General features: G+C 39.3%; 1 protein-coding gene across 1 annotated transcript in view; it reads left to right on the top strand.

The window, feature by feature from the left end:
- Nucleotides 1-17,812, top strand: part of DNAH12 (dynein axonemal heavy chain 12) — a 150,842-nt gene that overhangs the window by 70,447 nt on the left and 62,583 nt on the right. Inside the window, exons 39-43 of the mRNA XM_075005777.1 lie at nucleotides 51-205; nucleotides 2,129-2,267; nucleotides 4,369-4,535; nucleotides 8,620-8,875; nucleotides 10,486-10,785. Coding sequence (XP_074861878.1) covers nucleotides 51-205; nucleotides 2,129-2,267; nucleotides 4,369-4,535; nucleotides 8,620-8,875; nucleotides 10,486-10,785 — 1,017 coding nt within the window. The remainder of the gene's footprint in view (nucleotides 1-50; nucleotides 206-2,128; nucleotides 2,268-4,368; nucleotides 4,536-8,619; nucleotides 8,876-10,485; nucleotides 10,786-17,812) is intronic.

The following is a 17,812-nucleotide window of genomic DNA, read 5'->3' as shown; positions in this document are numbered from 1 at the left end:
TACTGTATTTTAAGTTACTGTATGTAATTTAAATCTGTATTTCTTCATAGTTGAAAGGCAAAGGACGTTGGGTGCATTGGAATGAAGCCATTAAAAGCACTAAATATAGTGATGACAAAAATGTTAAGATTCAAGATCTCATTGTCCCAACAATGGATACAATCAGATATACCTATTTGATGGACTTATGTATCACCCATGGAAAGTAAGGAAATCAATTTTGTGCAAAACTGGGAATGATTTCTTTATTGTTCATATAAACTTCATCCAAAGACCCTTGAAATACATGGGGTCTTTCCATTGACTTTAATACTTCTGCATTAAGCCCCCCAAATATTTAGGATATGCTGTTCTTGGTCCATTAGAAAATAAACAAAAAAAAGACTTTTCAGCCTCTAATTACTTTCTTCCTATAAAGTGAACAGTTTTGAAGTCTTCGACTTCTTATAATCCACCATTTAGTACATCTGTCCAGCACAGTTCCACTGATAGTGTTAGGATGGCTGCTGAGGCTTGGTGCCTCCTCTCTTTTGGAATTAAATATCTCTTAAATTTTCTTAAATTAGTCATGAGTTAAAGATGAGTTAGTCACGAATGAAAGGATCAGGACATACAACAAAATGAAACACAGATGATCCAGGCAAGGATTTCAAAATGGAAAGCTTCAAATTTAATAACTTGTAAATTTAAAGGGGAGATTTTTCTGTAAGTGAGGTCCCTATGGACATGCCATTGTAGATGCGGCAGTGCCCCCTGTGCCTGGGATTGGAGATCTTCATCACCTGTGCCCATCAGATTGCACATGGCCACCTCGCCTGTTTTGTACCTAGAGCTGGATGCACATACAGCACTGAGCATCTTGACACCTCCCCCCCCAGTTCTTTTCCAACAAAGTTTTGTCTGTGACAGAATCTGCACAAAGCCTGCTTCAACTTTTTAACCCTGTTAGATAGTACCTTACTTGGTACTTTTAAATGTAGTTTTAATAGTTACCTCTTTCTTTTTGACCTCCCCTGTATAAATGGTGGGTTTTTTTCTTTTTAGTTTTATACCTTCTTAAGCTCCCCATTAGATAGTTTATATTTTAGAGTTTTTTTTCCTTCTTCCTGCCCTTCCACACCCGAGAGTTTTGTTATGTCAGATTCTCATGGGTTTAAGACATGTATAACTTGCCAGATTGCTTTCCTGGTCCATACTCCTTATTTACATAAAATTTGGCCTCCCGGTCAATTTGGCCCCATGGGACAAATTTTTTCCTTATCTCATAAATTGGCTGTCAGTCAGGTCTACAGTATCTTGAAAACACAGTTGAAATTATACCTCCAGTACGGGGCTGGGATGGTGGGGCAGCAACTGTAGAAAAGCAGTTACTGCAAACCCTGAAAGCTTCACGTGCAGGAAAGGGAGGGGTCATGAGAGATTATCAGATCTCTCTCCGCCACCCTGCAAGCCTAGCCAATGGCATCTGGGAGAAGCAGAGAAATCTTTCTTCTCTCACCCTCAGTGTACAACTTCCATAGCTGTTCTAGGTGAGACTGGGGCAAAGTCTTGCCCCTCCCTTTCTTTCTCCCATTCCCCCTCAGGAAGTCTGAGGTTGTCTGTGCCTTGCAGGTCCCACCCCTCCCTCAAGATGGAAGGTGCATTATCTTCTTATATCTATGTATCTTACCTAAACTCCTCAAATACCCTATCTGGCATGTCTAAACTTTCTATTTCTGGTGGTCAGAATTCATCCCTACATAGAATCATGCAGAAGGTCCTCTGAACAATTTAATCTTGGTGGTAAAGACTTTAACAGGGCAGAATTTTGGTTACAGTGTAGAATTTTGTTTGTAAGGTCTCTATTCTAAATGAGCCTAATTATACTTTCAGTTACACCTCTGCAAACCTGGTCGTTTTAAGTGCTTCTTTAGTTCAGTCTTGGAATGTCCAACTCAGAATAAAATTTAACATATTTTTTAACATTTTGGTATTTTCAGTGGTTTACATGTATTTACATATAAAGTAAATTTGTTCAATATTTCATTTCTAGTTTAACTGAGTGTATGCTTTATTTACTATTTTGCCTTTGATTAACTAATGTTGGGTTTTTTTTGTTGTTTTTTGTTTTTGTTTTGTTTTTGCAAAGGCCATTGCTTTTTGTGGGACCAACAGGTACTGGGAAGTCTGTATATGTGAAGGATAAGTTAATGAATAACTTGGAAAAGGAAAGATACTTTCCATTCTTTATTAATTTTTCAGCACGGACCAGTGCAAATCAGATCCAGGTAAGTAGGAACAGCTGATTTACATTAGTTAAAATTATATTATATAGACAGAGATGTAAATTTATTTGTAATGTCAGTGGATAAGGTTTGTCTCACCCATTTCAAGATACATTTGTTGTGACTATTTATAGTATTAATGTTTCTTGGAACACCAATTAAACGTTTAAAAACACAGTATCAACATAGGCTCAATTTTCTTTACTCCTGCACTGGAATTCACATCTCCTTTTGGTCTCATAAAGCCTCTGTTTTCTTGATCTTCCAGGCAAAGAAAAGCCCATCTAATCACTGAAGTTGTTGCCTTAGTGGATATCCATATGGCTTAGTTTAATTAGGGTTAATGTGATGTATTTACTTGATATTTGTCAAACAAATTTTTATGTTTCTTTTCATGTGTCTGAATATGTTCAGAGATGTAAGCTGGACTTAATTTTAGAAAGCTAAGATAAATAAGAAGTCCTAGCTTTAGAAAAAAATGTAAAACAATAAAAAAGTACCAGAAATAATTTATGATGATTCAACACAGATAATCCTTATAATTTAGAATGGGGATGTTGCTAAATCACATATCAGAACAATTGGGGTTTGTTTTGTTTTAATTTTTAAAAGAACCTGGTGTTTTAATTTTTTTTATATCACTCTCCAAAAATTGTGACCAAAACCTAGAAGTTTCAGCATTTACAGCTCTACTAACAAAACATATACTAAAATGTTACTCATTCACGGGCTTTCATAGGTAAGTTTTTATGTGTATAAGGATTTTGTAAGTGTGAAAAGTCTGGAGGACGTATACAATATATATTTAACCAGACAAAATTAATGCTTACTGTAGTAATCTAACTACAGAACTTTATTTTTATACCCCAATGCTGATTGGTCAAATGCCACCTAGCTTTTGGCTGTGTAGATGTTTTGGCTTTGGTACCACAAAGGGATTTGTTTATGTGAAACTTTCTACCTGATGTCATTGTAAGTGGATTCCTTTGCAGAATCATAGAACTTTGGCTTGAAAATTTTAGGTATAATTACAGTTGTCCCCACAATTTGTAAATATGTGTCCCATGTGTTTGCTCTGCTATGTGGTATATTGATTTTTTTTTCTGATTACAATACATTGAAATCCTACACAAATTGGGAATAATTTCCTGTTGAATTGGAGTTCTTTTTCCTATTAAAGAATTATTTTCTTATGGTCCATTTTTCCCTTTGTTGTTGTGATGGAGTGGGGGATACCTGTGTGTGTGTGTGTGGCTCACAGAGGGTGTGGGGCTCCTGCTGAGGGTAACCTTGACGACCAGGTAACACCTCTGGGCTGCAGACAAAGGAGGAGGTGGAGCCTGAGGGGTTTGAATTGGAACTGGGAGTTGGGAAGCAGTGAGTCTGGGCTGAGAGAGAGAGAGACAAAGGAGGGGGCAAGGCCCCAGCTCTGGGGGCCCCTCGGGGCCTCCTCTCCCCAACATGGATTGGACTGGCTGTATCTGCCTGCTGTACTGACTCCTCTGTAGGATGCTGTGTCCTGTCGGCTAATAAACCTGCTGTTCTCCTGCCTGCAGACAGGGTGCAGAGCATTGGGGACCCCAGAACCCCATCACAGTTGTGTACAAAAAAAACTTTATCTTTGCCATGATTGGTTTCCTTAACACCATCAAACAAAGACACTGATCCTGTAATTAGATATAAGTATATATGATATTGAGATTCTCTTTGGGTACAGTGGTATGCCCATCCAAAAAGAACAAGATCTGGAAAGGTTAGAGCTCAATCCTCTGAGCTGGTGAGTCCTGATATAGTAGAGCATTTATGCATATGCTCAACTTTCAGCAGATGAGTAAGACCATTGAAATAGGAGGAAGGAAAACTTGAAATCAGAAATAAATGAAAATATTATATTGTTTTCATTTCAGTAACCTCAATAAATAAATGCAGAATAACAAAACGAAGATGAATATAAAAAGTGAATATTCATATCTGTATTTTCCAATTCTGCATCATCTTAATTATAAAAACCATGAAGTGTTTCAGTATACTATTTATTTTCCATTGTGTAATATGGCAAGCTGATTATTAAAAATGTTTTACGTGATCCCATTCTGCTTTTTAGAACATAATTATGGCAAGACTGGACAAAAGACGCAAAGGAGTATTTGGACCTCCAATGGGAAAGAAGTGTGTCATCTTTGTAGATGATATGAATATGCCTGCGTTGGAGAAATATGGAGCTCAGCCTCCTATTGAACTTTTAAGACAGTTTTTTGACCATGGAATTTGGTAATTGTTTGACATAGATCAAAAGCTTACAGTGGATAATTTTGCCATTGTCATTATTCATTAACTTGAATTTAATTTTCTGAATTGTTCTCTTAAATGCTATTAATATTTTGTATTAAGGCAATGCTGTGTCTACAGCTACACTAGAAACATCTATCTACAGAAATTAATGGCGGAAGAGATGTTCTGACAAAACATCTGTAGACAGATAACATCTACACAGAAAAGCAAATCAATCTTTTGATCCACTCTGTTGACAAAAGGGCCCCCAGAAGCATCAACACAGCTTTTTTGTCAACAGCGTCCGTTGACAAAATACATTTTGGCTAAGTCTACACTAAAAGCATCTATCTACAGAAGTTACTGTTGGAAGAGATATTCCAACAAAACTGTTAACAGATCTCATCTACACATAAAAGCAGACCGATCTTTTGACCCACTCTGTCAACAAAAGCTTCACAGCTTTTTTGTTGACAGTTTCTGTAGACAAAACACATTTTGTGTGTAGATGCTTCTCAAGGTGTGTCCACTAAACCGCAGTTTTGTCTACAAAACTCTCTAGTGTAGACATAGCCTGTTATTTTAAAATTACATGCATTTTAAACAATCTGTATGTTGCCTTTTTGTCATACACTTATAAGTCAATTGTTTTTGTTTAGGGGATTGATTTCCAATTTATATTTAGTAGGTCTATGACTCCTTGTAATTATTAAGTAGAGTTTCCATACACAAGATAGATTTTCTTTCTTTTCTTATTTTTGCAGATTTCATTGTTTCTCTTTTTTGGTGTTGTTTGTGACTTTTTGTTTTATTCTCTCCAAATTCAGTTTTACTTTTGTATTTGTTGTTCTCCTCCATTCCTTTTTTCAGAATGAACTGCCAGACCAAATAGGGTTGTGACCATTGAAGTGCAATAGCATTTATTCAATTGGACAAATTAAATCAGTGATTTGTGCTGATGTCAAAGATCCAATTGCTGAATCAGTTAATCTTAAATTTCATCAGCCAGTTATCCTAGTTTTCACAGCCTCTTAAATTTTAATTGGCACATGTGAGCATCCTGGGCTGAAAAGAGTGTTTGAAGGTTGAGTCCAACCTTGATTCATATTTAGTGACTATAACTCCTAATAGTCATTAATCTTCCTTGTTCAGGTCTCACTCAATTTTTAAAATATGGGCATGTTATTTGTTCCTAGTGAGGTTGTCAGACCAATCAAAATGCTTAATGAATCAGTGAAAATTTTGCTGAATGATTTTGAACTTTTCTTTAACAACAAGAAATCTTGTGGCACCTTATAGACTAACAGATATTTTGGAGTATAAGCTTTTGTGCGCAAAGACTCGCTTCATCAGATGCATGAGTGGGGGGATGGTTTCAGAGGGGTATTTAAAGAGTAGGGTCCCAGTAAGAGGGAGGGACAGAGCTTGTCAGCTTGTCTTTATACTAGTCATCCCATGATCAGCAGATATTTATCATAGAATCATGGGGCTGGAAGGGACTTCAGGAGGTTATGAAGGGAGCTCCCTGCTTCCAGCAGGATCATCCCCAAGCAAGTCATCCCAGCCAGGACTTTGTCAAGCTGGGACTTAATTTACTTTTCTCATTCATACACATGAAATCTTTTATTTCTTATCATACCAGTGAGAAACTTTTGTCAATAACATTTGTCTTTTGTTCCACTAAAAATATTTTTCTTCATCTGCCATATTTCATTTGGAAGGAAATAGTGAGAGAGGCATCAGACACCAACGGGCGCTGAGCCCATGGTTATTGATGATGATGATGATGATGATGAACACTGAACATTAATTTCACATTAGCTTCAACTTTGCCTATGTATTGCTCTTTCTCCAGATGGTGTAGTACTACACACAAGCCTATTAGATGGTGTAGTATTACACACAAGCTTGTCAGCTCTGGCCCTCCCTCTTACCGGGACCCCACTCTTTAAATACCCCTCTCAGCCCTCCCCCCCACTCATGCATCTGATGAAGCAGGTCTTTACCCACAAAAGTTTATGCTCCAAAACATCTGTTAGCCTATAAGGTGCCACAAGACTTCTTGTTCTCGAAGCTACGGACTAACGTGATTACCTCGCTGAAACTTTTTTTTTGTTCAGCTTCTTTCTTAGAATTTCCTTTAATTTGAATTTAAAAAAAATCTCAATATCTGTATAAAATATTTCCTTTCTGAGAGAACAAGCATTTGGTTTGAAACAAAACCATTTTTTCAGACCTGTCAGCATATTGAAAAAATAAGTCTGCACAGCAATTGTAGTGATGTATTTATGAAGGTGTTTTGAAAGCCAAAGGTGGGCATATCGTGCAAAAAAAATCTTTGAAGTTTCGCTCAGAATTTTAAATCAGTTCACACCAGATATGCATGATTCCTTTGTAATAACTTGTGTTCTGCAACAAAGTAAATGAAAACAGTACATGGAATTAAAGTTCAGTTTGGTGGATACCTGAGCGTCAAACTTTGATAATGACTGTCCATTTCACACAAATATTTGTTTAAAATTATGTGTGCTGTGACTCATCTGACTAATCACAATGAAGCAGCACAATGTAAATGTTAAATACCTTGTATTGAATACATACAGCATGGTGTCTGCAATATATCAACAGAAATAAAATAGTTTAAAAATATCAATGACTAAATTAAAGTCATCTGCTCACGAATATTCTGCAGTCAGGATCGTTATAAATTACTTACTCAGCACTAGTGAAAACTTTTTTGTGTAAATAATTTTGCCTTCATTTTTTCTTTTTAGCCTGTCCACAAGTCCTTGGTTTTATAAATAATTAAACACATTTATTCATCTTAGTCTGTAATATCTAATTGTAATTTTAGTGTCTTGAAGACTTCTCGTACTATTTTTCTGAGCTACCTCATTGCTAATAAGTATAATCATAATCTTTCTGGACTTTCTGTGCAAAGTAATCTCCTCCTGTTCTTTTAATTCTGTACAAATACAGGACATGTAAAATTTTGGAACTTTGGCAAGAAAGTTCAGAGATACTTTTTGTTTTCTTTTCAGAACATTTATTTCAAAAACTTAATCCTCTTATAACTGGTTTGGATCATAAATTTTGAACAAAGTAAATAAAGAAAATTATTAGAGGTTTAAGGCCTCTGGTTTCATAAATAATTATATGATTAATATCTAATGTGTATGTTTCTGTACTAATTTGTTGGTTGATGGTGTCATTTATACTTCGAAACAATATATTTAAAGTCAGTTTGTTAAATTTCTATATGTCAGTCAAGTTACCTCTAAAGTGTTAAGTATTTAAAAGCTCTGACATAAGCTTCAGAGTTTATGTTCTTTCATGATAAAATAAAAATGTGATTTCACTGAGGCAGGTACCCATCCATGCTGTCTATACTGTAACTGGCATTATATAAATAACAACAGATGTAGACAAAGTTCACACTTCTAGGATTATGTTTAATTTGCTTTTGCTTGATTGAAAGAATATAAGTGCCCTTTTACAGTACAAAGATTAACTTTCTGGGGAGGAGGCTTAGAAATATATGATTTCAAATAAAAAAACTTACATTTTTAAGGAGTTAAGTGAAGGGAAGATTCTAAATCCCCTAGCATATTCATGCCGGTAGATGTCTGTTGCTTTTGAATATAGGAAGTATAATCTTCCAGTTGATGTTGTTCTTAGATGTTATCTTCCAGTTGACATTGTTACCAGAGCATCTAGAAGCCCTAACTATAGACCGGACCCAATCATACTAGGCACTGTGTAAACTCAGACAAAAATATGATCCCTATCCCGGTGACCTACCAATCTATCTATTAGTTCTTGTGACACAAAACTGTGGTATGGCATTGTGAATTCCAGATTAAAACTAATGGTTTGGGCCTCAGTGCTTCAAAGCTAAACATATATGTGGATCTGAGACCGCATGTGAAGCTCCACAGAAGTCAGCTGTCTTTGTAGTCAGCTGTCTGTTTTTGTAGAATTGGTGCCTAATTCTTTGTAGCAAAGATGTATCAGACTGTTTACATTAGGACTGCCTTTTTGTATCTGTAAATGTTTAAATATCACATTGTAATTTGTTTTGAAGGTACGATTTAAAGGACACAAATAAAATTACATTGGTTGACATACAGTTAATAGCTGCTATGGGACCACCAGGAGGTGGAAGGAATCCTGTTACATCTCGTTTTCTGCGACACTTCAATATTTGCACCATTAACGTCTTTAGTGATGAAACTATGGTCCGCATTTTCTCTACCATAGTAGCTTTCTACCTCAGGAACAATGAATTTACTCCTGAATTCTTCACGATTGGAAACCAGATTGTTAGTGGCACTATGGAGGTAAGAAGCAAATACCTTACCAAACGTTCTGCTTTGCAGTACTTGGTCAAATTCCATGGGTTCCAGATTGATTTAATGGATGATGTTGGAGTTTGGGAAATCTACAGCCCTATTGCTGTTTTCAAAATAGAGTAAACCCTCGATTTAACAGACTAATGGGTGGAAGTGGTGTCACTTAATGCTGAAAGTCCATTATATACAAATGATTATACTGTATGATGATGCACTGAGCTTCCCAGCCCATCACTCACTCCTGTCCTCTGCCCCCACTCTTCCTTTCCCCTCTTCTGTCCAGTTCTTCCCCTCACACCTCCATCTCCCTCTCCCAAGTACCAGGACAGGAGCTCAATGCCGGCCTGGCTCCTTTCACCTCCTGCAGCTCTCAGCGCTGCAGCTTCTCCAGCCGTGGCTCTGAGCCACCCATGTGAAGTCGCTGTCACCCACTTAGTTTATTAGTTGTTTCTGTGATCTTAGTAAAACTAGTCTCCAAGGGAAAAAAATCTGAAAAAAATGAGGAAAGATTATTCCTTTTCTTCTCTGCAACTTTGTCTTTCGAATTGCCAAGCTCTTGTGGCTGAGTACAACTTTTTAAAATGAGACAATGTCACCATTTTCAGCCAGTCTTCCACAAGACATTAAGAAGGTGGTTAAGTAGTCATATAGGAATGACTAATTAGTGACTAAGCCTAGTATCCAGACTACCATGTTCATGTTGGCTATGAAGGGCATATCCATGGCTACAGCCATAACAGTGCAAAAAAGCTTATGGTTTGAGACTTCAGGCAATCCCAAGGAGGTGCAAGTCGCAAAATAAAATATTCAGTGGAATGCAACTTTTTATTCAACATATGGGTAGTGTTTTATATTTCCAGAATGATTTGAGAGCCATTCTGCCCTGTGGGAAGGTGTACACCAGTCCTTTATCATGAGTCTGATCATTAGTCACAGATGAGGCAGAGAACTATGTTGTATCAGTCTAGGCAACTCTGCTATCTCCTGAGGAAGAAGTCATGGTCACAGGAGGCATCATTCTTTTTCCTGCTCCATAACACCTACAGCACATGTTGTAGATCAGCAGATTTGACAGGAGACACACCACAGCTAGTCTTTGTAAAATGCATTGCTCTGTATAACTGTGCTAAAGACAGATGAAAAACTCCAGACAATAGTAGACTATATTATTATATCAAATATTAGCTTTCCTTGACCCTCTGTGTTGTGCGAGTATTATTATGATCTTTGACCCATTTTGTCATGCTAAAAAGGTAGATTCACGTAGATGAAAATCGGTAGAACTACCATTTCTGTGATTCAGTCATTCATGAGGTTAAGGTAATTAATACTCCACTGTGGAAGTCAGGAGACCTTTATTCCTGCTTCTGCAACAGCCTTCCTATGTGTAAGTCACTTATTTTTGCAATACTTCACTTTTTCCACCTGCAGAATTGAATTAGTAATACTTTTACCATACACTGATACTTTGAGGTTTGTTTAATAATTTTGAATTGTTTCAGAGACAAAAATATTATGTAGAAAAATATAACTTGTTAAAAAACATGTAAATTGTGCACATTGAAAATATAATAAATGTTTTGTTCGTTGTCCTTTAGGTATATAAGAAAGCCATGCAAAATCTTCTACCAACACCAGCCAAATCACATTACACATTCAACCTGCGTGACTTTTCACGTGTTGTCCAAGGCTGCTTACTCATAAAAAAAGAATCAGTTGAAAGCAAGCATACAATGATTCGCCTGTTTGTGCATGAAGTGTTTCGAGTATTTTATGATCGCCTTGTAGATGACACTGATAGAGCCTGGTTGTTCAAGTTAATGAAAGACATAGTGAAAGACCATTTCAAAGAAGCATATGATACAGTTTTTGCACATCTGAGGCAAAGGAATGCACCTGTAAGTAATCAATTTTTTTTATTATTTTCTGAATCAAAATGTCTGAATTTTAGCATTGGCTGTTTTATTTCTGTTCTGTCTCATCTATCTTGGCATTCATTTGTGATGGAGTAAGTTGCATGATTACAAAAGAGCCCTCAACAAAAACATACAATAAAGATTTTTCTCTTACCTGCTAGCAAGAAGTAGGCTTAAGTTTTGTACTTCTTATTACCTGCATTACTTTAAAAAAAAGTTATGTTTATTTCACTCTCAGGCATGGGCACGTGGGTTTGGTAGGCAGAGGAAGGCAGTGCCTTTCCAAACTGCCTAGCCTAGCACCATCTGTGTTCTATCAGAGGACCCCAGACACCCTCCCCCAGCCTGTTCATGTGGGTGGCAGAGATTGAGGGAGGCAGGCTTAGTGCTGGACAGCCACACCCCCTGCTGGCTCCCCAGGGTTCTGGGGCAGAAGCTGTCTGCAGGCATGCCACGTGATGGCTTCACCAGAACTCTGGGCTGGGTGCCAGCAGTGCCATTGTGTGTGTGGCGGGGAATGCTGGGCTGTGGCCAGAACGTGGGGTGGGACCTCAGGCAGAAGGCATGTGGCTGGGAGTCTTGCCTTGTAAAATGTTGAAAACCGGAATAATATATACAGTAAACCACTGAAATGCACAATTTAAAAATGCAATTAACTTGTGCTAACACAAGTTAAACACAACTTCAAGACGCTCTGCAGCTGTCTGGCCGTCCAGCTCCCCCAGCTGGGGGAAGCTGGATGGGCAGCCACGGCGGCACAGCTTCTCTGCTGCTGCCCTAGCTGTCAGGAGAAAACTGTCTCCTGTGAGCTCAGGAAGCTGGAATCCTGGCTTGCAGCTCTCCACTGCTCACAGAAGACTGGAAACTGACCAGTGCTGCTGCACTGCTCAGTTTCCTGACTCCTGAGTTAAGTAAAAATTCCACTTATGCATAGGTTGCCAAGAATGCAACCTCCATGTAAGACAGAGGGTCTACTGCACATTAAACATCCCCATCAGGAGAATAGGAAGTGGGTATGTGGTATTTTCAGAACTCAAAAAATTCAAGTATTTTTCATCTTTTTGAAAATCTGGACTGGTTTGAATGACCAAACTACCATGTCACTTTTAGAGGCTTCATTAGGGGGTGTCTTATACACCTTTAGTTTATGTGACTTTATATGCTTTATATGCCAGAATATGTATGTATGTGAAGACCAATTACCAGATCATTTTCTTCTTGCCAGAGGTTCCTCTTGTAATTTATTGAACCTCTTTAGTTTTCCGTCTACTTCATCCAAGACAAATATTTCTGCTCATTATGGTGCACATGAAAATGTTCCTCAAAGCTCTGTTGCCGATATTGTAACATGGGTTATGTCTATACTACCAGGTAAATTCAGTTTTATTAAATTTGATTTTATACCACTGCATTTTATAAATTCAATTTTGAGTGTCCTCACTTCCCACAAAGTCGAGTTAATGTTGCCACACAGTTGCAGCAGGGCATTATGGGAACCTATCCTACAGTTCCCTCAGTCCCTCATTCTGTGCCCTCCTGGCGAGTGGTGTGGAGCCAGCAGTGAGGTGCTGCAGGACCACTCAGCCTCTGGAAGCTAATGAGTTCGATTCAAAGACATGGCACTTCTATACCAGCCTTCATTCAAACTTTTAAATTTGAATTTTGATGCTACACCCAGTCAGTTTCAACGATGTTACAATATCAATATTAGTGTTCACTAAATCGAGCTAATGGTATTTACAGTGAAGACGGTCACTGGGTACAATCAAGCTAACTACCTTAAATTCAAATTTATCTGGTAGCGTAGATGTAGTCATGGTGTCTTGCTCTGCCCACAAAGTGACTAGGGGTTGTCTTGAGTTCCAGTCATGCCTCTCTTAACAGTCCATTAAGGCCTGTGGTACTTCAGCCAACCTTCCTTATGGTCCAGGCAGGAGCTTTTGCCCCAGGCTTCTTTTTCAGCAGATAAGCTCCTCTTTTGCCTCATATAACTCGATCACTGCAGGCAAAACTCAGTCAGTGGGCTCCACTGGTTCCTATATACATAAGCTCCATAGCTATTACTTTGATCAGACATGCTGAGGCTCTGTCTGCTTTCTGTCATAAAGAAGTATTCCTTATTTTTAGTAAAGGCACAGCTGTCCCACATGTAGTCCAAGGATTCACCTCCGCCCATCCAGGCTTGGCTCAGAATTTCATATTTACCTCCTAAGCTTTGTCCAAATTCAAAGTCCCTTAAAGGGCTTTTTGGATTTGGTATGATTTTAAATATTATTGGAACTTCGTAGTTTTGTTTGCTTAAGGCATGACCTTTTAGGTAGATTCTTTATTAGATGTATTGATGGGTCTGAAAATTGAAACAAACACTCTAGTTAACACAAAAGTTAACATGGATCAACTTATACATTAACTCATTATTATCAGGCTGGAGTGCCTCTTCTCCCAACTCTGTCACAGCTTACAATGTAAAACTTGATGGTACTTTTCTTTAGCCAAAGATTTTTCTTTTGCCCATGATTTTTAAAATAAAACCTCCCTCTACAACTTTTAAGTAACTTACCAATCATTGTGACAAGAATAAAAAAACAGTCATGTAGCACTTTAAAGACTAACAAAATAATTTATTAGGTGATGAGCTTTCATGTGAAAGACCCACTTCATCAGATCGTAGCCATACCAGAACAGACTCAATATATAAAGTACAGAGATCCAAAAATGTTTATCAAGGTTGACAAATCAGAAAAATTGTTATCAAGGTTGGCAAATCAGAAGAGCAGAGGGGCAGCAGAAGGAGGGTATGGGGTGGGGAAGTTAAGAGTTAGATAAAACAAAGTATGTAAAAGAGTGCTTCTAATGGGCCAGGTAGTTGCTGTCTCGGTTCAAACCACATGTTAATACGTCAAATTTGAGTATAAATGACAGTTCTGAGTATTCCCTCCATAAACAGTTGTTAAATTTCCTTTTCAGTAAAATACAGACTTTCAGGTCATTAACAGAATGGTCCAGTCCGTTAAGGTGCTGGCAGACAGGTTTATGTGTCTGGAGTTTTTTGATGTCTGTTTTGTGTCCATTCATTCTTTATTGAAGAGTATTTGCAGTCTGTCCTATGTACATGGTGTATGGGCATTGTTGGCATATTATGGCATATATGATGTTAATTGAGGGACAGAACAATGTGCCTGTGGTTCTGTAATTAGCATGGTTAGGTCCAGTGATGGTATCTCCAGAGTAGATATGTGGACAAAGTTGGCAATAGGGCTTATTGCAAGGAAAAGTTCCAGGATTAGTATTATTGTGGTATACCCTATGGTTGCTAGTGAGAATCCTCATAAGGTTGGGAGATTGTCTATAGGAGAGAACAGGCCTGTCATCTAGGGCCTTCTGGAGTGTGGCATCTTGATTTAGGATAGGTTGTAGGTATTTAATTAAAGCTTTGCAGTGGTTTGAATTGGGGGCTGTAATAAGGACCAGTGTTGTTCTGTTATTGGCTTTTTGGGCCTATCTTGGAGTAGTTGGTTTCTGGGTATTCATCTGGCCCTGTCAGTTTGTTTTTTTACTTCTCCCAGTGGGTAATTAAAGTTTATGAATGTTTGGTAGAGATCTTGTAAGAAGTAACTGAGCTGGATTTTGGTCCATATCCCTGTACGTGTGATAACTATAAAAGGAAATTCAGTGATGAATAGACTTCTGGAAACCTGGTCAACTAAATGAGAAAAGCCTCTGATTTTAGGTTTAGTCTGTGAGTTAATTATCATCTGGTAAAGAGGTAAGACGGATGAGGACTAACTTCTTTTGGTGAAAGAGACAAGATTTAAACTATTCAATTTTTCAGGCCTGGAGAAAGTACTCACAATGTCTTATCAAAATACAAGGTGAAACAGGTTGTTTAGTGTAGGTAGTAAACGCGCATTCTAAGGAACTGGTTCAAAGTGAATAATCTGTTTTCTGTCATGATCGTATTCTAGTGTTTTGGATTACTTTTATTTCACAATTTGATTGTCCCATCCTCTTCTGCCAATTAGTTGATGAGTAGACAGTGACTTATGGATCTAGTTCTTACTTCCTAATTTGGAGAAGAAGGGTGCTACTTGTACGTCTGTGATACAGCTTGAAAATAATTATTATATTGTTACATGAGACTGTGAATTAATTATGTTCAAAGATTGAATAAAAATATTTACTAGATAGGGACAGGACATGTTACTTTGTTTTTTTTTAGTTTTAATCAATAAATATTGATAAAAGAGCACAATTAAAGAAAAGTTTATTCAATAAACACTAGAAAAACACCAAACATTGTTATTTATCTCAAAGGGTTTGTCTACATGGATCAGTGATGTCTACTAGGAGATGTGATCTGTGAAGTGAACTAACACATTGCTCATTTATTAGTCCATGTAGACTTTGCTGATCAGCATTAAAGTCTCCCTAGTGTACTTCATTGTATTGCTGCATGAAACAGTCCTACATGAAAGTGTGCTAGAGAACATGATAAACAGAATATGCGTTACATCTGTGGAGATAACAGGCTGTTTAAATTTTATTACAGATTCCATTGATTCTGTGCATTATATTTTCAGTTTGGGTCGAGGCTTAGGCGGTCCAGTGGTTGACATGCATGAAGAGATCAACCTACACAGTAGCAGACTGACACAAGCGCCGTAGCACTATCTTTCATGGTATTTTTCTGATTGGCTTGTAAGGTCAAGCATGTGGGGGGGGTTTCAGCAACCTTTCTGAGTGCCGAAATTTGACCTTTTGATTCTATGTACAGTCCAAGTACCAGTCAAACTTTTTAAAGTCACTAATAGTCCAACTTTGAACAGCTTCATTAATAAATAAATAAAGATGTAGAGATTTACTGTTTAGAAGAGGAGTCAACAACCATTCCAAGGCCTCATGTTAAGGCTCTTGGTTGAACTGAATCCAAATAATGCAGAATTCTGAACAGTGCTGCCAGGATAGTAAACTCCTACCAAACCATCATTATAATGGGAGTTATTCCTAGGGTGCTTTAGGGTTATTTTGTTCCTTCCCTTCCTGGGGCCTGGCCAGAAGGCGGAAGGGCTCTCCCCTGGGGTGCAGCAGGGCCTGGCCATGTGCGGAAGAGGCTCAACAGGACTGACCACATGAGGGAGAGGTGCTCCCCTGGGGTGCAGCAGGGGTGCTCAGGGTGGCAGGGCATGTATGAAGGTGGCTTAGGTGCTGACCCATGGGAGGAAGGAAGGAGTGATGGGTGTGGTGCGATAAGGTCAGGGGTGGTGTGAGTAGGGGTGCAGAGCAGGTGGGACGGGCGGGGGAAGAGGATTTCCCCCTCTTTGGGAGCCAGAGCTGATCTATGAGCCCTGGAGTGGCAGCCAGGCCTCGGGTTGCCCTGTCCCCACTGGGCCCAGGGCTGCAGCAGCCTCGATGGCTGGCTCATGCTCCATCTGGGGTTAATGCTGGCCTGACATGGCGGGCTGGGTCCTGCACAGCCAAGATTGCCACATTGCACGGGTGGGAGTGGGAGGTGGCTGCGCACTGGGGCTTAGACTCAAAAGCAGTCACAGGTGGTGGCCCCTTTAAATGCAAAGCCCTGTCCCTGGTTCACTCCCATGACAAAGCCACTGGCTCCTGCCTGGTTTCCAACACGAACCCAGGAAACACCACAGCATGCAGCTCTGTAGGAAAAGCAGTGGGGCAGCAGGGGGAGCCACTTTGCGCCGCCCCCGCCTTTGATCTGAAGAGCCCAGCCCTACAGTGCCAGCAGTTTCACACTGGTCCGCACTTGCAGCCCAGCCCAGCCTGGATCTCTGCTGACCAGCTTGCAGGCGGAGCTCACAGGTGCCCACCTTCCCACCAGCTCGACTTGCAGCAGTGAGCGCCTCCAGGAGAGGAGCAGCGCCTGCAGATCTCTCCACCCCTGCTGCATGGAGGCAGGAGGGACGTGGCTGAGCTCCCGCCTTGTATGCCAATGAAACTTAGCTTGTGCCTCTCTTGGCATATGTGCCAGGGGTTGCTAACTCCTTGCTGTGTCTACACGTGCCCCAAACTTCGAAATGGCCATGCAAATGGCCATTTCGAAGTTTACTAATGAAGCGCTGAAATGCATATTCAGCGCTTCATCAGCATCCGGGCGGCAGCAGCGCTTCGAAATTGACGTGCTTTGCCGCCGCGCGGCGCATCCAGATGGGGCTGCTTTTCGAAAGCACGCCACCTACTTCGAAGTCCCCTTATTCCCGTGAGCTCATGGGAATAAGGGGACTTTGAAGTAGGCGGGGCCCTTTTGAAAAGGAGCCCCGTCTGGACGCGCCGCGCGGCGACAACGCGTGTCAATTTCGAAGCGTTGCTGCCGCCCGCATGCTAATGAAACGCTGAATATGCATTTCAGCGCTTCATTAGTAAACTTCGAAATGGCCATTTGCATGGCCATTTCGAAGTTTGGGGCACGTGTAGACGTAGCCTATCTAGCATTTTGTGAAAAGGGTGGGTCAAATTTCATGGAGGTCTGCAGCACCTCGCTTTTTGAATTAATTTCAAACCAATCTATTCCACTACACAAAGCCTTTGCAGCATTAAATGGCTGCACTATTGCATCAATAAATTGTTTCACAATCAATATGAGTACCATATGTACTATAAAACTACCGGTAATTATAATCTAGTCTTGTAGAAAAGCGATACTGGGAAAAGCAAACAGCTACCACTAGGAAAATTAACATCCAGTCAGCACATTTTTGAGTTTTATTTGTTTATGTGGACATAAATTTAACTTTTGGGAAGCACATTATTTTTAAGTGATTTCTTTATGCGGGCATGCATTTAGCTTTAGGGAAGCACATTTTTTCAAGTGATTTGTTTACATTGGGATAAATGATGTTACCAGAATCCATGCATTTTATTTGTTATAATACACTGTACTTTTTATCTCACTTGCAAAATAGCAAATATACAATTTAAATAAAAATAAAACTTTAGCACTTTTTTTTAAAGAAACTGCAGCAGAAGTCAGGCAACTTCCACTCAGAGC

This window comes from Carettochelys insculpta, chromosome 11, assembly GCF_033958435.1.
Source record: "Carettochelys insculpta isolate YL-2023 chromosome 11, ASM3395843v1, whole genome shotgun sequence".
In the NCBI taxonomy this organism is placed as follows: Eukaryota; Metazoa; Chordata; order Testudines; family Carettochelyidae; genus Carettochelys; species Carettochelys insculpta.
Note: the sequence above shows the minus strand (reverse complement) of the source record. Positions and strands in the feature narration are given on the sequence as shown.